The sequence below is a fragment of the Calidris pugnax genome, unplaced genomic scaffold, assembly GCF_001431845.1.
Source record: "Calidris pugnax isolate Ruff unplaced genomic scaffold, ASM143184v1 scaffold179, whole genome shotgun sequence".
NCBI lineage: Eukaryota > Metazoa > Chordata > Aves > Charadriiformes > Scolopacidae > Calidris > Calidris pugnax.
In genome coordinates this window covers 1289256-1311752 of record NW_015090948.1, presented here as the reverse complement: position 1 = coordinate 1311752, position 22497 = coordinate 1289256, and the positions used below count along the sequence as shown (strand labels likewise).

The 22497-nt window shown below is 38.5% G+C and overlaps 1 protein-coding gene across 1 annotated transcript in view; it reads left to right on the top strand.

Annotated features, from left to right (window-relative positions):
* Positions 1-22497, top strand: part of SPAG16 (sperm associated antigen 16) — a 390713-nt gene that overhangs the window by 64740 nt on the left and 303476 nt on the right. Inside the window, 2 exon segments of the mRNA XM_014951951.1 lie at positions 6144-6176; positions 6178-6275. Of these exon segments, the coding sequence (XP_014807437.1) occupies positions 6144-6176; positions 6178-6275 (131 nt within the window).

Below are 22497 nucleotides of genomic sequence, written 5' to 3'. Positions count from 1 at the left end.
CGCGCGGGGGGGGGGGGGGGGGGGGGGGGGGGGCTCGAGGCTGCCCCTGCTCCTCCTCGCCGTCTGAGGCCAAACCTGAGGCACCTGGAGGGTTGAGGTAAGGACAAAATACCACCAGAACTCGTTAAAAACGAATTTGCTTTCATTTTGCTTTGCTACCAAGCTGGGGAGGGGTCTGGAGAACGAGTCAGAGGAGGAGAAGCTGAGGGAACTGGAGAAGAGGAGGCTGAGGGGAGACCTCATTGCCCTCTACAACTCCCTGAGGTGGGGGTTGGCCTCTTCTCCCAAGGGAATAATGACAGGAGCAGAGGAAATGGTCTGAAGTTGGGGCAGGGGAGGTTTAGATGAGATATCAGGAAGAATGACTTTCCTGAGAGGGTGGTCAGGCACTGGAACAGCTGCCCAGGGAGGTGGTGGAGTCACCATCCCTGGAGGGATTTAAGAAACATGTAGATGTGGCACTTCAGGGCATGCTCTAGTGCCCAAGATTGTGGGGGTCTTTTGTGTGAGTATAGTTGGACTCGATGATCTCAGAGGTCCTTTCCAACCATGAAGATTCTGTAATGTTTCTGTGGCTCTGCTATGTAAATTCCTATATGGTTTAATTACTCCCTGTGATGTTGTTTATCAGCTCTGGGAGAGGGATCAGGATTATAATTTTGCTCTTCTGTGTAATATCAATTTATGATGTGATGGCATCACTGGTCAGACCTGGTCACCCCCAGGTTATGAGGGGTGTTTATGTGATATTGTTGTCCTGCCTGTACCTTGGGCACCGTCTCTCTGGAATTTATTAATAATCACACCCAACGTATGGGGAAATCAGAGAGGGTGATGCTTTCCCCAGCTTTCCCACCTCCCCTTTCTCCTTTGGGCCAGGTATGACAGCTTTTGAGAAGTTTTATATACCCTTGGGATGCTGAAACCTGCCTGGTTGTTTTGTTTCCTGAATGTGCTTCAGGTCTTCTTGAGGGTCAAACAACTACTTCAGACTATCACCCAGAGATCTACCCCGAGGCTGGATAGTCATGGGTGGCTGAGGCTAAACCAGGGCAGTGGCCTTTGTGATTTCATAGGTAGCTTCTTTGTGCTCCTTTTGAGGAGTTCAGAACCTACACACTGAGCTACACCTCACATAAATTGAAGTTCTGATGAAGCTTTGATAAATCAATACAGAAGTAATATATTATGGAAATACTGTGAGAGAACACCTTAAGCTGGTATTTATTCTAAGCTCCTTGGTACCTTTCTCAGGCAGGAAATAGACTTCACAACAGACTTGATAAGTTTAAATTGTGGCTTCCACCGGGTGTGTTCTGGGAAGCAACTGAAATTTCACTTGGCCATGACAAGTGATACCAATGTTCACGCCGTTCACACCCTGAAGTATAAACGATAGGTATGAATTGTCTCAACATCTAAGGCTGAATCTCAAGTTCTAGTGAAATAAAGGATTATCACAGCGAAGGAGATAAAAACTACAATTTCAGAAATACTTCAGAAATTCAGTAAGGAATGATAGAAATATTTTTATATTATCCTCCTCTTACTGTATTTGTGAATTTTACGACAGTATCTCCTGAGGTAGTATCTGTTTTTTTTTTCACTGAAAAATACAAGACTGCAGACTCATGTTAATCATTCCCAAGTTTGGAAAATGTATGGATTCTTCCTGAAACTGGCATCAGAGATCTGCAGGAATATTATGACTGAAACACAATCAGAACATTACATGTATTTCTGTAAAAATGTATAACTTTAGCCACAAACGTAGTATGATTTCTTCCTGGAATAGCAATGCAAGGTTACTTAAATCTTTACTTATTTGTACTTCATGTATTTATTTCCTAATTCTCAATGTTTCTGATTTTGTTTAGTTTTTTCCCCACATAGTTAACCTTTCTCTCCAAAACCGTTCTTATCTGTGAGAGAAGAAGGATTTTTAATTCTATTAAGAATTATCTTGCACATTTTTCAAATAGAAATTTAAGAATTGAGGTTGATTTTCTTTGCTTCTTAGTACGCTTTGAACTATACATAAATGGAAAACTGTGTCTAGACAGACAGCTAATCCATGTGAAATAGCTAGTTCAAGATATAGATATTTAGTTAGCACCTTAGCACAAGGTATAGGTATCTTCCTAATACTCTATTTGAGACAACAAAGGATGTTTTTGATCATCTGCTCTCCATGATACTCAGATTCTGTCATCTTCCCCGGTCAGGGAAGGGAGGTAAGACTGATGTCTTATGTCAGTCACCATTCTAAGTTCCTACCATTCCATGGAAATTGTGTCCAGTGTTCTGGGAATGTAATTTCTAAGCATCGTTGAGGCAGTTGGAAGCTAAAGTTTTTCTTATCTATAAAAGCTTACAAAATAATTGCATAGGATAATAGTGTTGAGAAGTTTTTTCTGCAAGCAAAATTTTCTATGTAGCTTTTTAGCTTCAAAGAGGAAACATAAATAGAGTTTAGATGTAACAAAACTTAGCAGTGAACTTCTATAGCTTCTGTCAGACCCAGTCTAATTTTTTTTATAATAAAGTAAGAAAAAAAAAAAAGAAAAACTAGATTTTGGAGTGGTTTTATTAGTCTGTGTATGTGATTGAAGCCACAGTACACTGAAAAATATCTTCCAGGTCTTGCGTCTGTAATAGATGCACTTCTACTGATCATTAGGTTCTTATCTTAATTGTTTTCATAATCATTTGAAAAGTTTGATTCAGTTTAATAGCATCTTTATAGAACGTGCAGATTAGAGAGCTTCTGAAATGGGAGGGAAAATGATATTCCATTGATAGTCTGTAGTCCTGAAAATTTCAGATGCTCCACGCTCATTCCTACAGATTAAGACAATGGCTACCACCAAGTTAAGTGCCAAAAAATTCTACCAAAAAAGCTAGTGGTTACCCCTGCTGCGTGTGTGCATTTTCAGATTAGAATACATTGATTTTATTCCATTCTTAATCTTAGTGCTTGATGGGCATTTTAAAGACTATGGTAATTTCAGTCTCTCCTTTAAAGCTTCTCACAGCAGGACGTCCAGAAAATGTTGCAAATGTGAATGATCAGCAAAGTCTTCAGAAAACTGTATAGTCTTTGCAAGTGGTTTTGTAATGACTAGTGTAGTCCTTTAAAATATATTGAGCACGGTTAAAGTCTTCAGAAAACTGTATAGTCTTTGCAAGTGGTTTTGTAATGACTAGTGTAGTCCTTAAAATATATTGTGCACAGTCACCCTCCTTACATTCTTTAATGACAATCTATTTTTAATAAAGCCATTTAGCTTGGTTAATTAGAGTAAGTAATAAATCTCCTAGTCTGCTGACTAATCTCAGAAAATATTTTAGACCACGCTGGTTGAAAGTGAGGCTGCAAGATTAACTATACGTATATTTGTAATTTTGGCTTTTTATCAGCATTATACTTGCAAGAAAAGCCTTTAAGAATACAGATCAGCTTCTTGATGCAAGTCATAGAGCTCACCTTCATGGAAAATAGCGGTAGAAAAAAAATAGGCAGTGGAAAAATGAGAGAATAGCCTGTGCCAGTAATCTCAAAGAGAGAGGCTGATATTACCCTTCATTCCCGGTTCTAGTCCCGTGTTTTATGTCAGCAGTGTGCCATTTATCTTATCCAGTTTTTAACTTGAGGCTTCTTGCAACCATTGAAGCTTCTCTCTCTCTCTACAATTCAGCCCCATGTTATGATACAGCTTCTCTTCACTGTCTGGTGCACCTGGAAGCTTTCTCGTTCTTGTTCTCAGTTTCTGGAGTCTCAGGTCAAAGTAGATCATTGTTAATCCCACCTGAACTGGTACATTCTACTATGTTGTACTAAGCAAATGTAATTCACTCTTGAAACTTACAATAGAGTTCTTTCAGCCTTTCAAAGAATATCACTGGAGCAAACTGTAAAACCAGCACAGACTCACTCACTCAGCTTAATACTACTTTATCATACTTATAGAATCCCCTTTTTGGGACATGTCAACTGTGCATAGGGGAAACCAAGTGGCTGTATAGTTGTGACCCACAGATTATGATCTGCTTCTGATCAGACTGTACAGTGACCTGCAATAGGTAAGAGACTTTCTCTTTGTCCAATGCTAAAAATAGAGGCATTTGATTCTCCCAGTTTAGTTCAATCACCCAGTTCCATAGTAACAGGTTTTCCTTTTGGCTTGGAGTGTCCATTTGTGATTTTTAAAGCACATGGTTAACCATTAACGTTAACAATGCTCAAATGTAGTTAATACCCTCGTGTGCAGATACTGACACGCAAAAACTCACCTCTAACAATATTCTGTATCAAGCAGTAATACGAACTTTTTTCAGAGGAGCCGATCTTTTTGAAGTCGTGTTATGAGTCTTGAATTCCACTGTATGCCATTTGCCTGCCTGAAATCCCTGGCAGTTATTTTGTGTTATTTCATGATAAATGCAGATTATGATGTCCAAATAACTATTTGAAAGTACACTGAAGTCTTTTTCTTTGACTTGAATGAGGGGCTGTTCTCTCGAATTTAGGGCCAGTTTCTTTCTGGGGCCCATGCTGAATAATTTCCTAGTTCCCTGTTTGGGAAGGATGATGGCCAGTTTCTTTCTGGGGCCCATGCTGAATACTTTCCTAGTTCCTTGTTTGGGAAAAAATGATATGTGTTTCCTTCTGTCCAGAATCCTTCTCATGCTGTGATCCTTTCTGCCCCTTACCTGGCAAAGCCAGTCCTGGCTGCAGAAGTCTGTATTCTTTTTTGGTGAGAGTCCTGAAAACTCAAGTCTGCTCATGTCTGACGGGTGGTCAGTTTGAGAAGGTTTATTGTGGAAACCTCAGACCCCTCTATCTGATGACATGCATGCTGAATATCAAGTCCGTATATATCGACACTAAGGTTCTTGATTAATAGCAAGAACATCTCTGCTGTGTCCAGGGGACCAGATTTTCTGCTCCTAAACTGGTGTACAGCCCAGCATTAATTCCGAGGTTCTTATCCCTCTAGGCAAACTGCTGGAGCTGAAGAAAACTGGGCTAACAGCTCAGGGTATCTTAGTATTCTGTTGGTGTTCAGTACTTTTGTATTCTCCCGTCTGCTCAGTATAGATATATCTGAATGATTTCAACCTTTGGGGGAATCCATTCCTGCGGTGGATCTTAAGCATGCCATCCATGAATCTTTGCTGAGCAATCCACTTCAATCAACATCTGATTTTTGCCTTCTGTTGTCTGATGATGAGGATATTTTTCTTGACAATAGTCACTTCTATCAAATGAAAGAAATCTGTATAGCATATTTTTAAGATGCCCTATTCAGCGTAGATAAAGTTATCTTCAGAGTTCATTGTAAATTTGTATCTAACGTATTACTTTCATCTGAATTACAAAATTAGCTCTCCTGTTTGTTCTTGAAGCCACAGACTTCTAGGACTGAGACCTCCTTAAAGTTAGGTCTTTGTCCTTTTATGATGAGCGAACAAGCACCTGGAAGAAAGGACTTTTCCTCAGGTCTGTGACTGAATTTTACAGAGGCACAGATTCAGGGCAGACACTGTCTGCTGGGGTTGCTGCTCCGGAGCAGCTGTTAAAGGGCTGCAAATCTGGAAAAATCTGTAACTGCCCGTTGGCATTGTCAATGCTGTTGAATAGCATCAACAGCCGACTTGGAAAATGTCTCCTCTGAACTACAGCCTGGAGTGCCATGGAATGGGCTGCCCAGGGAAGTGGTTGAGGCACCATCCCTGGAGGTTTTCAAAAGAGGGGTTGGCATAGTGCTTAGACACATAGTTTAGTAATGTGGGGGTTTTTTTGACATAGTTTAGTGATGTGGGGTTTTTTTTTATGGTTTTCTTTTGGTCTTTTATCAGAGTTAGGTTGATGGTTGGACTAGATGATCTTAAAAGTTCCTTTCAACCTGGACGATTCTATGCTTTTATTCTATGATTCTGTCTTCTTCTGATTCTACCTTCTAAGGTGGGTCACCTTGCTGGTGGACAGCTCCAATGCAGGTACGTCCTCACACAGAGGACAAAAATAGAGTTGAAAAATAAGACAAAATTGTGTTTTCAAAATAGTAGCATAATAAGTAGCACATTGTATGAACTTATGCGGTGCTTCTGAGAATTAATAATTTTATTTGTTTCTCCAGGACTCAGAGTTCCCTGTTGATCATCAAATGAACCCAGTACTTTGGCCATGCTAAAGAAAATCCTCAACCCCTGAAACCTGGAGAGTCTAAACCGAGCAACATTTTAAAAGTGCGTGACTTCGCAGTGAGCTGGTAGGAACCATTAACAGTACATTAATTTTATTGCTATATATGTGTTGAGTTTTATTTTTCAACAGGTCATTAGGAAGCATTTGCTTTGAGTAAATTTAAAAAAAAACTAGTGGCAGCAGTCAGGGGGACATTCTCTCTGAAGAATGTGAAAGTGGAAAAAATGATCCTGAAATGTAGTGGGAGTGTAAATACAGTAAAGTACCTAGGCAGAACTGTTTACAGATTGAGATTCATCTTTTATGTAAGAAGGGTGGGATTTGGTAAGTAGATACAAAAAGGAGAACCAGAGATGACTATAAACTCAGGTTCCAGGAAACTGAATTATAATGCTGAATATTTTTGCAATTTGTATTTGATTGCGGTTTATTCCCTTGGGTAAAAAATCAGAAGAGTTTAAACTTAGATTAGTTTAGGTGTGCAAATAGCCTGTAAGCAATGACGCTCAGGGCTTGCTAGCTGCAGGCTGAGGAAGAATAAACATAAAAGTCTTAAAAAAAAAAAAAAAAGTTAAAACTAGTAGCCAAGTTCAGACAATTCTGACACATTGTCTAGGAATGAATATATTTTTAAATTAATTTTAAAAATAATCAATACTTTTATCATTCAAATAAATTTTATATAGCTTGATGCTGTTCTTATTGCGCTGAGGGTTGCAAGTAGGTTACTTCTGAAGGTATCTCCCTGAAGAAAAACTTACTGTATTCCTACACTTAATTTCAGAAGCTTAATTTCTTGTTGCATCCAAGAAGCGTAATCCAATGTAGTTATATTTTAAAAGTCCAAAAACTTGGACAATGTAATTGTCATGCAGATTAAGAGTTTGACAATTGACTGACAGAGGGACAAGTGTGAAATAAGCATTTTTATATAAGTGTTTGCTGTGTTAAAAGTTTACCTTTAGCTGTATTAGGAAGACGGGTTTGAGTTGCAAATTACTTTTGAATGTTTTTGCAAACTACTTGTGAATGTTAAAATATATAATATGCAATTGAAAATAGTAAAAGCTCATGGGATAGTCAAGAAAGGACACCTCTGCCTAAATTTTTCTGCTATCTTATACTTCAGCAATAACAGATAAATATCATACATGTTCATGTAAGACTTTTCCTTATGTATCTTGAATTATATTTTTAGATCTTACTGAAAGCATTATTCTAGATCCTTATATCCAGTGCTTCTAGATATTGCTAGAAGAGATGATCCTTATGTACTGAGAAATTCAAAGTATTTTCTATAGTTAATGACTGGATATTACACCTTAAGGATGCAATGCTACTTGAGAAAGAAATTTACTGGAATAAAACCAAATTGCATGTCTTTAAACTTATTTGGGAACACTTAAGAACTTCCTAGGAGAAACAGCAACTAAGCTAAAAAAAAATAGACCATGTATATTTAATTTCATATACTGGCAATGTGATGTTGGCTCTCGTGTATGATAATGCTCTGAAGAAAATGAGAGCCCAGGAATAGTGCTCTAAAATTAACTGAAATGCTTATCTTAAAAACGTAAAAATATAAAAGATTGTAAAGAACAAAAGAAGAATTTTAAATGTTCTTGAAAAAACATAAACACTGTAATTGAACTTTTCATTCACTTAAAAATTTGTGAACATGGTGGATTGTAGTATCTGTATGTTGAACAGTGTCTGAAAAACAGCTTTTAAAATGTATAGTAATTTCAGTTAACAAAGAGGTTATTCTACCTGAATACCACTACTTAAAATTAATCTATTTACATGTTTCTCTTGTTATTGCTAAAGGCTATATTGTAGCCTGGTTTGCTACAGGTAGGTAGTTTTTTGACAGCAAGTCCTACCATATTTTTTTAACATCCTGCTCAATTTCAAACAAATTGGACAGCGGAATAACAGATTCTGAAGTACAGAAGTTGCCATGTGTTTCAAGAAAACAGATTTCTGTGTTGAAGAAAGGGTCACTTTTAGTAGCCTGGTGGTTGTAGGTGGCTAAGAGTTCAAAGAGGGGAGAAAAGTTGTGAATACTCGTATTTTTGGGGAAGAGCTTCAAATGAACCTCATACATTATTAGATGCTATGGAACCCAATCTCAAGACACACAGGTAGGGTTATCATTTTTTGGTTCACACAGCAGTGATTCAGTCCCAAACCTGGCTTTGATTGGAAGTCCAAGAGGCTGTTAAATGCATAAATAAATAAAAAAAATGACTTAGATTCTGTGTATAGGGAATTAGCTTAAAATGGTCCATTTAAAAAAATTCTGAACTTTCAGTAAATGCACTTATAGTCTATTTGATCTTACAAACAGAAGGTGGAAATCAGTATCCACTAGATGAGAACTAATTCTTTCTTCTGGTTCCTGAGATAGGTAGAAAAAATTCTTTTCACTCAGGAGACCGAATTTGCTTTTTTATGATTTAGGTTTTTCTCACCAGAACCAGTGTATCAAAAATACAGGACAGAATCTGGTTCATGTATGCATATTACTAGGTTTCTTTATATTTCTCTAGAAATAGGAGCACCTGAAAATCAAAATTGACCGTTTTTTTACATGCTTTAAAGCTGATGTAGATTAGTTCTTTAGACCTTCATCAGTATTCATGGAAACTTATATTTGTGGAGGGGAAAGACCGACCCCTTGGGAAACCGTGTTTGCTTCTTGCTAAGCTGAATGTTTCCCACTCTTCAAATCATCACGTAGGCATTCCTCTTCTGCATTACACATATTTCTCTAGTATGCTTTTAAATATCCTGGTAAATCTTATTCTGCTTACAAAAGTCTCTAGAAGATCTATACTGCCTAAATGATCTTCCCAACCTTACTCGCTTACTATTCACTTTTCATTCTATACACCTGCTGTCTACATCTTTCATGGAAACCCAAGGGGTTGTGTGGCTTTCCGTGGAAAGTACTTCTACAGTCACCATGTGCAATACTACATCTGTCATGGTTTATCTTGTCTTCACTTGGGAAAAGAAAAATGCCCATGCAAACATTATTCGGTGTCTTTCTAATGGTTAGCACACTGTTGGAAAACAGGAAAATGTCATGTATTATTTTGGAGGGATGCTTATCTAAGACGTAGCTGAAAAATTAGCAGTAATGGCATGAGAGTTTCAGATTAGTGCAGTGCTAAATTTAGCATAGAATTTAATGTATTTTGTAGATAGAAAATAGTTCTATTTCTCTTGTTTAAATCTCAGATCAGAAAATTAGTGTTGTGAAAATACTATTTGCAGTATAATTGCGACCGTTTTGAATACCTCTTAACTCAAGCAGAATGACAAGTGAAGGCTCCATCACCTTGCCCTTTTTTAAAGTTTTTTAAGATGTCGTCATCTTGTCCTCCTCCTTCCCTCCCATGCCTCGCACACAGAGGTCACAATTCTCCATTCAAAGTTTATTTGATATTTATCATGTATAGTAATTGCTGTAAAAATGCCTCTTGTGATTGTGGCTAGAATTTGTGAAGTATACGACCTAATTTTTTAAATGGATGGTTCACCTAGTAAGTATGCCTGCATAAATAGAAAATGTATCGTATATTATTCTTGTTTACATATAACCTGATGTTCCCAAATCCTTTATCCTTGTTCAATATTTTGTAAAAGAAAAAGATAGAGAATGGCAAATGCTCTGCCTCGGCAGAGTGAAAATATGAAGCTGGAGATAATAATAAAGAAAAGCAAATACAAAATGTTTAGTGATTATCTAGGCTTTCCTGATGGGCTCAGTAAAAGATAAATTTTCTCATCATTATATCTTATTATACTATTTTCCCCTATTTTTTATCAGTGGATGCCAGAGAAGATTTTAAAAAAACTTATCTCCTTGGGAACCATGCAAATTGACTTGTGGCATAAAATTGTGTAGGTGATTATACGAGACTTATACACAATTTGAAATTAAAGTTACAGTCTTGTAGTTGCTTGTGCAAAGTTATGGCGGTAAAACTCCACAGAAATTATTGCAAAACCCTGTACTGTTTCCCTCTTTAGTTGCCCTTCACTACTTTTTCTCCTTCTTAACATAGAAATACATACGTACACACAGATGCACATCCACATCCACACAGAGGAATAATCTTTGCAGGAAAGAGAATTCTTTGTGAGTGTTGACATGAGGAAATTTTGAAATAGCTTATAGCCTGAAAGTTTCTATAAAATGAGGTGATGCTGATCTGCATTGTCTCTTTAGAGTTTTAAGTTTTCTGTTCATACAGTGAGGCAGTGAGGAAGAGAGAATTTGGCAGTGATGTGAAGAGCCATGCATTTTGTTGTGTCGGGCAAGCCTTGATGTCTGGACTCTACTCTGTTTTAGTCCCTTTAAGGCATAACTCCCAATTTTCAGTTTCATTCTCAAATTTTTGTTTTCATAGAGTTGCTTACAGGAAGAGCAGGCCATTAAGATCGTGCTGTGCATAAACAAATTAACAGAATCAGTGCAGATTATTTCAAAGCCAACATCTTGGTAGTTTTTCTCTGTTGCTCCTTCTATTCGGAAAGAGCTCTGTATTAACAACTCAAAGAAGCTTTTCTCATAGTCTTTCCTGTCGCTCCTTGATATTCTTCTTTATTGTGATGCCTGTGCAGTTCTGACAAGAGTTAGCCCAATGGTTTGCTGAGACTGCTGCCTGTCACGCTGATGAATGTTGTCTCCCTTTTTCCTGTGTCCTGCCCATTTGTTTCCATCTCTCTGTTGTCTTAGAGATGGTGAACTAATGTCATTTTCTTCTGTGTCTGAACGATGCCAAGCAAAATAGGGTCCGTCCACCACAAGGTGATCAGTCATATGAATCGTATTGTGTCTTTGTATAACACAAGCTAGAAAACAGGATTCAGAGTTCAAAATTCATGTGGTGAAATTTCCTGTCGAAGAAGAAAAATTTAGGGAGGTAGAAAAATCCTTATTAATTATTTAAACCCTCTTCTTGCCTCCCTAGAGCACTAGAAAAGATATATTTTTATTAAACTACATTTTTGAAATAACAGTAAAACTTTTTAATTGTGCCATCATGTGCTGATTTCTTGCATGAGTAGCCACAGTGAATTGGAGATTTGTATTAGCAACATTAGCTGCTGCTTAATTTTCCTACAGAAATTATACCTGTTAAAGGAATATGACATACAAGGTGGCCCCTGCAGAGCCCATCTCCATGCTGTAGCCTTTTTGATCAGCTCCAGCATAGGAGGTTTTGAAGCTTTTTGGAGCGTGTCTTCCATGGATTGCTGGGACAGTATGACACTCCCTGCCTTCCATCTTCTGTGATTCAGAAACCACAGGTTTTGGTTTTTTCTGTTCACTTTGTTTTGTATCTTGCTCAGTCTCTTTTCCATTATTTGCTTCACTCAAGTCCATGACTTTTTTTTAAAAGAAAATTTTGGGGGTTTTTAAACTGTGGATTTCAAAGCTGTATCTCTGACAGCTAAAAGTTAGCTCCAGAATGGAATTTGTTTCTTTACCAAACTGCCCTGGAACCCTGAGGCGTGTGTATTTCCCTGGGACTAATCATCCCAGCATGTGATGTCTCATGTTAGCACTTTCAAAACATTTCTATAATTTGGCTGAGACAAAAGAGCAACTTTCTAAAAATATCTTTAGGAGAGAAGGCCGTTGCTTTCAGATCTTAGACATTGCATTAAAACCAATATATGTCCTTGTAATTCTGTAAGAATATAATTTATGATATTGAACCTTTCAAAGACTTATTATACAAAGAATTAGCTTTTTTACTACAATTGCAGATATCCCTTTTCCATTATTGTTCTTCAAAAGCTAAAGCTTTAATTATTTCTTCAACTTATACATGTAAGACTGAGGTCAAAGATAAAAAAACTGAGTCTCACCTGTGTATAAAAATGCTCAATCCCCTACAATCTAGGTAGGACTTGTATTTACAGACTGTGAGGTGGATTGAAAACTGGCTGAATGGCCAAGTGCAGAGGGTGGTGATCAGTGGTACAAAGTCCAGTTGGAGGCCACGCACTGGACTGGATCCAGCACTGACCTCTAGGATACAGTCCTGCTTAAGCTCTTGATTAATGATCTGGATAATGGGGCAGAGTGTACCCTCAGCAAGTTTGCAGATGATACCAGACTGGGAGGAGTGGGTGACACACCAGAGGGTCTTGCTGCCATCCAGAGGGATCTCACCAGGCTGGAGAAATGTGCCTACAAGAACTTCATGAAATTCAACAAAGAGAATTGTAAAGTCCTGCACCTGGGGAGGAACAACCCCAGGTACCAGTATATGCTGGGCACTGTCCAGGTGGAAAGCAACTTGTCAGAAAAGAACATGGGGGCACTTGCAGCAAAGAAGGTGAATGGTATCTGGTGATCCTTCCCCTCTACTCAGCACTGGTGAGACCGCTCCTGGGGTGATGGGTCCAGTTCTGGACTCCCTAGTATAAGAGAGGTATACTAAAAGAGTTTAGCAAAACAGCATGAAGCTGGCAGACTGGAGCATCCCTCCTGTGAGGAAACACCTGTGTATAAAAATGCTCAATCCCCTACAATCTAGGTAGGACTTGTATTTACAGACTGTGAGGTGGATTGAAAACTGGCTGAATGGCCAAGTGCAGAGCGTGGTGATCAGTGGTACAAAGTCCAGTTGGAGGCCACGCACTGGACTGGATCCAGCACTGACCTCTAGGATACAGTCCTGCTTAAGCTCTTGATTAATGATCTGGATAATGGGGCAGAGTGTACCCTCAGCAAGTTTGCAGATGATACCAGACTGGGAGGAGTGGGTGACACACCAGAGGGTCTTGCTGCCATCCAGAGGGATCTCAACAGGCTGGAGGAATGTGCCTACAAGAACTTCATTGAAGTTCAACAAAGAGAATTGTAAAGTCCTGCACCTGGGGAGGAACAACCCCAGGTACCAGTATATGCTGGGCCCCGTCCAGGTGGGAACAACCCCAGGTACCAGTATATGCTGGGCACTGTCCAGGTGGAAAGCAACTTGTCAGAAAAGAACATGGGGGCAGAAAGCAGCTTGTCAGAAAAGAACCCGGGGGCCCTTGCAGCAAAGAAGGTGAATGGTATCTGGTGATCCTTCCCCTCTACTCAGCACTGGTGAGACCGCTCCTGGGGTGATGGGTCCAGTTCTGGACTCCCTAGTATAAGAGAGGTATACTAAAAGAGTTTAGCAAAACAGCATGAAGCTGGCAGACTGGAGCATCCCTCCTGTGAGGAAAGGCCGAGAGAGATGGGACTGTTCAGCCTGGAGAAAAGGTGTCACAGGGGTGGATCTCATCAATCAGTGTGTGCAAATATCTAAAGGGAGGGTGCCAGGCTTTTTTCAGTGGTGCTCAGTGACAGGACCAGAGGTGATGGGCACACGCTGAAGCACAGGAGGTTCCATCTGAATGTCAGGAGGTGCTTATTCACTGTGTGGGTGACAGAGCAGTGGCACAGGTTTACTGGACAGGTTGTGGAGTTTCCATCCTTGGAGATACTCAGAAGCTATCTGGACAGAGTCCTAGGCAACTGGCTCTACGGAGCCCTGCTTGAGCAGGAGGGTTGGACTAGATGACCTCCAGAGGTCCTTTCCAACCTCATGCATTCTGTAATTTAATTACATACAGAAATGCACATAAACACATATGCAAACATGTATAAATTATATATATCTAATAATACTTTTAGATGTATATGCTATTAATTTTAATGTCTGGTGAAAAAGTGTAGACAGTATAGTTGCAGGATTGGATTTTTGTGTGTGCTGAAATATTCAAATACTCAATTCTGCTTCTTGAAATATTCAAATTCTGCCTTTTTTCAAAAGTAGAAGAAATAAGAGTTGGAGCTTGGGTTGATCCTTATCTCTTTGCAAAGAAATTCCTATTTCTTCTACTTCATTTCCCCTCTCTCCCCACTTTGATAAGCTTTGAATATGTTTGAAGGAGCTAATGCGGGAGAACATTAAATGTAGAATTCACCAGAGTCACTCGGTGCATCTTCCTGACACAAGGGAGACACAAGAGCAAGGTGTGACTTGGGTCACTCTGCACAGATCAGTCTGGACACTTGCAGCAAGGGCTTTTTTTGGTGGTGTTTTAAACTTTTAGTTTTATCTGATACATTCTGTCAAGTATTATAGCATTAAATTAATGCTAATAATAAATTTAGCATATCTGCCTTTACAGAGTAGGAAATTCAAGTAATTTCCTTTCATATGTGCTTGCATTAATGCCTTTTTTTTTTTACCCATGACTGAAAAGTAATTTCTCTGGCCTTGATGAAAAAAATATCAAGGTGTGTTTGCACTGCAAATAAATGAAGGTTTTATCCTCCTGCCGAAGAACAAGTGATAAATAACTAAGTGTGGCAGGTACAATTAACAGCACCTATAGTGGGAAGAATATGCTTTGTGTGGCTGAGTGCCACTCCTGGAAGCAGGCGTAGCTGATGTCAGGGACACGGACTGGCACCGAGGTCCTCTCCCCAGAGGTCCTGGTGCCATCTCAGGTGGAGCTGATGAGGTACCTTCAAGGCAGCCTGGGCTTGAGCTGCTCTCAGACACGTGGAGCTGACAGGGTGAGCTGGGGAAACTGGCAGGTTGAGTCAGTGAGGAGTGCCAGGCTGCAGTGGGCAGCACAGATTTAATTTAGATCTAAGGAGCAGAGAAGACAGAGTAGGCACATGTATCTGTGTATGTGCTCGTAGGGCTCTGACTGCCCCGCGAGCCGAGACCTCACGCACGCGCTTATCTCCCCGGCAGTCCTGCGGGGCCGTATTATCCTCCTGTGAAATAACTCCTGCAAGATTACCTAAGTGGAAGATCCAGAAATTAAATTCGTGTCTTCCCGGTCACAGTTCAGTGCTTTAACCTTCAATTTCAGAGTATCAGTTTCCTATAGAAATTAAGTTCTTAATTTCTTTCCGCGTTAAGTCCCACATTGTAACGGAGAGTTTATTTCATGGGCTTCAGCCTGTTCATTATCGTACGTTCTCTGTAACAGCTTTAATGCAGTTTATGGGGAAGAAGTACTCGTAGGAGAATGTCAAATGGAATTTAGCTCCCTGTAATGCAGTATAATAAGGAATAAAAGTGAGCTCTCCGTGAATAATAAGCGAGAACCGTGTGGATCACACTTTGATACACACTGTGAGGGCTTGCTGCAGTACTGGTATGAACGCACAGCTCCTGGCGACAACTCTTTCAACCTCATTTGTGGCTTTTTCTACCTAACACAGTAATGATAAGAGAAGTAAATGGTTCCCTTAGCACTCCACATTTGCCTTTTCCCTGGTAAATGTTCCTTCCTGTTCCTCTCTATAAGCTTTGGGCTATCGTAGTCTTAAGAAGTCTTTTTATTTCTCATTAGCTTTGCCTGCAACGTTGGCCACAAGTGCTTACTCCTGTGGGAAGGCACTGGCCATCACTTTAACGGGCAGCTTGGAACCGTAGCAATAATAATTTGGAGTCATATTGTGTTCTTTTATGGTGTGCACATGAAATGAGCTGGGTATCTGTAACTTTGTTAGTGAACCAGCATCTTTATTGGAAAAGCAGAAAATCTTCTGGGAAGGTCAACAAGAGGGAAAGCATATAGGTTTTGGGGTTTTATTTTCTAGTTACCTTCGTAGTTTTTGAAGCAGACTTTGCAGAAAAACCTGGAAGCGCTTGTTTACAAAAACATGATTGTAAAAATATATTGTCTTAACTTTATTAAGGCTCTTGCATACTCTCCATGGACTGGTATGATGCCTACTAACTGTAAGCTCTACTAAATTTCAGTTATTTTCTTTTTATTCCCAACAGACTGTGGGCAGGAAGAGGGTTGAATAGATTGGGTTAGTAATTTTCTGATAAGTGTTTAAATGAAAACAATCAGCCCGTGGTGATCCAAATATTCTGAACACCATATACACTAATAGCTAAATATTTAATTGAAGTGTGCTCATTTTGAACACATGTAATTCATCCAAAATAAAAGAAATTGTTTTGACACATCATATAGGATGAAGTGCTAAGTTCTCAACAAAATTATTTTGAAAATAAATTTATTTATAAATGTATTTTATAAAGTGTGAACAAGATGTTGAGATTTTATTGAAGTGAAATATATTGGTGAGCTAAAGAAATTATTTCATTGTATGGGGGAATTAACATTGTGGATATTTTTTTTAAAAAGGTACTCAATCTATTTTAGAGTAGAAAAATGCTAAACTCTAGGATTTCAAAAAGGTGGATAATATCTGTCTTAGTTCATTGACTTTGATACAGTTGTAAATAGTTCTCTGTAAAAAGATCCTCAATGCAAAATACTGAAATTTTCTTGGAAATTGAAAATCCATTTACATTTTAATTATATATTTAGCACCCATTCAGAACTACTCTTTTGTCAAGAAATGTGGAAGGAAGTGTTTATCTAAGAACTTTGTTATGATTCATATGACAGTTTTTAAGTTTTCTTGTATTTGGCAATTAATTTCTCCAAGGAATATGTAACTCTTGAAAAAGTAATTTTTTTAAAAAATGTAAAGTATTTAGGCAGTCATATCAAGATTTTATAAATATTGGAGTCAGCAACATATATACAATTAGCCTATAGATAAACAAGTTCATTATCTGGAAAAGTAAGGAGCATTGCTGAGTGATGTTTCTGAGAACCAGAGTGTTCAATGCGTAGTATATTGTCATCGAGAATAAGGAAGTGGAACATAAAAAAAAATACAATGGCAAATTAAAATTTATGTTTTCTAAATAGATGGAAGTGACTTACATGAATACAAGATGTTGTGCTTCTGTTAGAAACCTACCGTATTAATGATTCCTTTTTTATTAGCTGAGGAAATAGAAACAGAAATCACCTACCATTCATTTGTAGGCCAGTTTCATAACCTGAATGTAAAATCACTACAGATTTTGGGTATTTATGATTGTGGTGATTTAGAGATACAACGCTAGCACATAGGTACATAAAGATGGCAGTTTCTATTTGCACAACTCTATCTCCTAATCCCTTTGGTTTGGAAAATATCATATTGGTGTTTTATCTTGTGGGATGTTAATATCTGAAGTTTATAAAAAATAAAAATCTTCAGTCGTTTTTTCACTATCTAAATATTTTTAAAGAAGCTTTTCAATTATTAAAATGAACGTAATACTTGAACTGTAGCAGCTGCAGTATCTCTGAAGAAAAGCAAGACAAATACAAAATATGTAAAGAAGAAAATAGTGTATTTACTCTTGCGTGAGTAAATATCCAGCAGCCAAAAAAAAAGGCAAATAAAAAATTGTTGGATTGTGGGCAAAGTTGCTGTATTGTTGAATGAAAGTTCATAAGTACAGAGCAATAAGAAGAAATATTAGTGAAAAATGAACTGATGGAGCCACTCCAAGACTGATCTGAAATGTTCCCTCAGGACATTCACATCCTTTGTGCTTCAATATGATGAAGATGAAGCTTAACTTTTAATATCCATTATAGAGTTTTTTCAGGTACTATCTTTTGTATGTCATGGAATAACCTTTACACTGTCACAAAATGGTTGGGATTACTCCACAAAGACACATAATTTTAGTTTTGTGGAAAAGAAAAATAGTAAAAAAATGATCTTAGCCAATTTTGTGTACTCCCCGTGAAGACCAGACAGGACACGGGACGAAGTTCTGTGCTTAAAATTATGAAGTTTTGCCTTTTCTTTACATGCAGCAGGCAATCCTGCCTAAAAGACTAAGTAAAACAGCACTCCCCTGTGGTTTCACACTACAGGGTGATCTGAAGTGCCCAGTAAAAGCATCTCCAAGGTTACAACTTTGGTATCTTGGGCTCTGCATTCTTGAAAAAAATGCCAGTTCTCTTGCATTTGAGAATACACTGTATTTTCAGTGTATAGACCTTTCAGATCTGTACTTTCAAGAGAGAATTATAATTGAATGAAATTTAAGATACCAAAGTTTGGAAATATCTGGTGGGATAGCTTAACGCTGACCTTTTGATTTCCTTTTAAATCAGATTATGGGAATTACTCCACACTTTCACTGCTGTCCCACCTGCAGGTGTGTGTGTGTATTTTCCCATTTCAACTTTTTCATATACAAAAGTGTACTTATTGACTGTGCTCACAAAAGATACGTATTGGGTTGTTTGGAATTTTTTTTGCCATTCATGATGATTATTTTCTTTTTATTATATTTTATTTTTCATATTTTCTTCATGGTAAATTCTGAAAATATGGTATTGACACACTTCGAACTATGCAACTCTTGATAAGATGAATAGAAAAAGTAAGAGCTGAACTAATTTTCAAAGGTGAAGTTTTAAAAGCGTTGAAATACATGTTCAAGCCCTGCAGAAGGAGAGTAAAATGCCCTGGGTTTATGACTTGAAATGCTGAAACTGACTTTTAAAAGTCCGTTTCACCTGTTGGCCTGTTCTCAGCACGACTTCTTCCTGGTTCCTCTACTTGTGATTTTCGTTCTTAATCTTTCAGAACTATCTCCCTGGAGCATTTCCAGCGTTGTATTATAAAATGTCCAAACACAGTTGGTCAGAAAATCAAGTCATAGAGAACCCCTTATATTTGGAGGGCGTTACTGAAGTTTATAATTTAAAAAAAAAACGCTTTCCAGTAATTTCACTTCTGTAACTGATGTCAATTTTTATAGCAGTATTTTAGGCCAAGAATTTACATATTTCTTGCTGTAGTTAAGAGAACTTGGAATAATATACTACTGCCAGGAATTCTATGGTAGATTTTTAAACTTGGTTTTGAAGGAGATGCCATAAATGTAAGAGGCTGTGCACTGTCTGTAATCATAGAATCATAGAATGGTTAGAGTTGGAAGGGACCTTAAAGATTATTGAGTTCCAACCCTCCTGCCGTGGGGGGCAACAGGTTCCAACAGGTCCATGTCCTTCCTGTGTTGAGGACTCCAGAGCTGGACACAGTACTCCAGCTGGGGTCTCATGAGAGAGCAGAGTAGAGGGGCAGAACCACCTCCCTCGACCTGCTGGCCATGCTGCTGTTGATGCAGCCCAGGATGTGGTTGGCTTTATGGGCTGCGAGCACGTTTTTTCAGGTCATGTTGAGCTGCTTGTCCACCAACACCCCCAAGTCCCTCTCCTCAGGGCTGTTCTCCGGTCATTCTCTTCCCAACCTGTGTTTGTGCCTGGAATTGCCATGTCCCAAGTGCAGGACCTTGCACTTGGCCTTGTTGAACTTCATGAGGTTCGTATGGGCCTGCCTGTCCAGGTGCCTCTGGACAGTATCCCTTCTCTCAGAGTGTCAACCGCTCAACACAGCTTGGTGTCATTGGCAAATTTGCTGAGGGTGCACTCAATCCCAGTATCCAAGTAACTAACAAAGATGTTAAACAGCACTGGTCCCAGTACTGACACCAAGGAACACCACTTGATACTGGCTTCCACTTGGACATTGAACTATTGACCGCAACCCTTTGAGTGTGGCCATCAGGCCAGTTCCTTATCCACCAAGTGGTCCATCCATCTAATCCATGACTTCCCAATTCTGAGACCAGGATGCCATGTGGGTGGCTTTTGTTCTGTTTCTCCCAGCTGCGCGAATGATGGTATGTCCTTGTATTGAAACAAGTACTTAGGAGCAGGTGAAAGATGCATGACAGTGAGGAGTTGTTCCGATGGGTTTATTTACCAAATAGACTTTTGGTGGTGGTGTCATAATTAATTAGGACTGACATAAAACCTGAACGTTTGTTGAGCATCATAATCAGATTACATTGGTTTGTGTTTCCTATCTGCACTAGGTTCTGTGCAGATCAGCTAAGGAGTAAGGGATCCCTTACTAGGGATTTGGGAACTATAAAGTGGAGCAGATGTATGGCAATAATAATCTTACTGGAATATTTTCACTAATTTGGAAATTTTCAGGGGCTGTGCTCAGCTTCAGGGACAGACTGCCTGTTTTGCTTAAATGCTCAAATTCTAATTCAGATCCAGCTTTCAGCAGCTACTATGCCGGTATATAAACAAGCATCCATATTTCAGAAGAGACAATTCCCTTGTAGAGACTTGGACAAAATTACTAGATTTTCTTGGACATGCTCAGCATATTCTGAAAATCTCATCCCAGTTGTGGATGTTGCTAAAATTTGAAAAATCTATGAAGTTTTTAGTTCAGTCTTAAACTACACCATTAAATTCACATTAAGATTTTTTCCAATCATCAACGTAGGACAGTGTCTACTGAGGTAAGCAACTAACAAACTGCTTCTGTCAAAGCAGACAAAAGAACATCCTGATTTTCATTTTACACTAATTGATACTAAATGTAGAATGATACTTGCCAGACTTTCTCGTATCTCTTTCTTTTCTTGTTTCAAAATAATTTGACTTACAACTCTAGCTTGTAATCAAAACAAATTTGATGGAGATTTCAGTTTCCAGTCCCTGGGATGTAGACATTTGCATTTGAAAATAAAATGTCAAGCAGGTGAATGTCTGTCTAAGGCTACGATCGTCCTTGTTTCCTTGTGAGTGTTCATAGTCATGAAAGTTAATGGACTGCAACACTGGAAACCAAAGTTTCTACATTTATCAGCATTATTTCCAGAATAAGATTCTGTACTGTTGATATTTATTTGTTTGGGTTTTTGTTTCCCTTAAAAATAAAACCATCTGTATGTGAAATAGCATGTTTTAGGCAGAGGCTGTCCAAAACAAAACAAGTTTTCTTTATTAGATTTTATAGTATATATTGACAATGTAGCTATACCATGTCTAAGCAGACAGGTTTTTTAGCCTGATTTATTTTTAGGTTTTGATTTAAAAATTAATTCAGAAACAGAGGCTATTTTAAATCTTTTCCCTTAATTTCTTGTATTGAAAAGAGCAAACCTGTGCTTAGTTATGAAGGAAAATACCTTGGATGGGTTCCTAGCTGACATTCAAAAACATCTTCCATTTAAAATAGTCTTTGAAATGGCAGAGGTTTGAGAAAAAAAGTAAAAAAAAGGAATTAATTCCACCCTCTTATTATATAGAACTGCACGAAAAGTTATTTCACATCCTAGAAGCAGCAGCTGAGAAGGGATAGAGACAGCCCTCCACCCAAATATTGGGTTGCAATGCCCAGCTCAAAGAGGTGTTTCACTACACGTTAACATCAGTTGGAAAGTTACACACACGTGCAGCTAAAATGATTTTTTGAAACGGAGATCTATAATCTGTAATATTTTGTCAAATTTTTGTTGGCTCGCTTTTCCTTGCTGGCCAAGAATCCTCCCAAAACTGCTCTAGTTATTCCAGATTGGACTTGCAAAGGAGGTAGGAAGGGGTATTTGTTTACTTATTTGACTTTTCCCAAGCTTTCCCACCCCTTTTCGTGCAAGATGCATTAACTGATTAACGACTCCTTCCCTTAAATAGCTCTGTCCACCTGGGTGTGACTGGTAGGTAGGGACAGCCTTGGAGGTAGGCGTAGGTGGCTGTAACTCTACAGCACAGAGGTGGTCATGGAAAGTGCCTTAAGGCTGACCTGGAAAAATTAAGTAAAAATATCTGAAAATCCAAAATACTGGTTTATTAAATTTAGGTGTGGTTAACTGGGTAAGAATAGTTTAGTTTCTTCAGCAACGGAATGCTGGGTATTTTCTACCACCAACTTCAGGTTAGGGATGGATGTTTTGCTACCGATTGAACTTTTTCTGCTTTGTTCTTGGTGCTTGGGTAATGAGGGTTAGGGTCTGTGTGTTGCTTTGGTTGTTTTCATGTTCGTTGTGTCATTGCTAGATCTTCATATCATAAAATTGCTATTCAGCGGTGCCTTACTGTTGTTAAGGTGTTGTGTGCTTATTTCCTCAACATTACAAACACTCTTTTGCCTGATACTTTAGAGAAGTGCTCTGACACCAAATGCTTGGTGTAACAGGAGTAGTTTCTGTAGCTTCTGAAGATTTTAGGCTCCGAGGTGAGCAGCTGCTGCCTCTCTGGTGTAGGTGGTCTCCCTGGTGCAGGCACATCAAATCAATTCATTCAGATTGATTTATTGGTCTCATTTGTAGAGTAGTTACGCTTTCTTCTTGAGTTTCTTTGAATTAAAAAAATGTGTGGGGTTTTTTTTTTAAACTTACAATCAATGAAGTGCCCATGCTTCTGTGTGATGTTTGTTTTTTTCCCATGTATTTCAGGGCTATGGATTGAGAGTATTGGGAAACCAAACCTCATGATTCTGCTATCTAAACATCTGTAAATCAAATTTTAAGACATGTTTAAGGCAGTTAATAAAATTTTACATGAATTGATGGCTG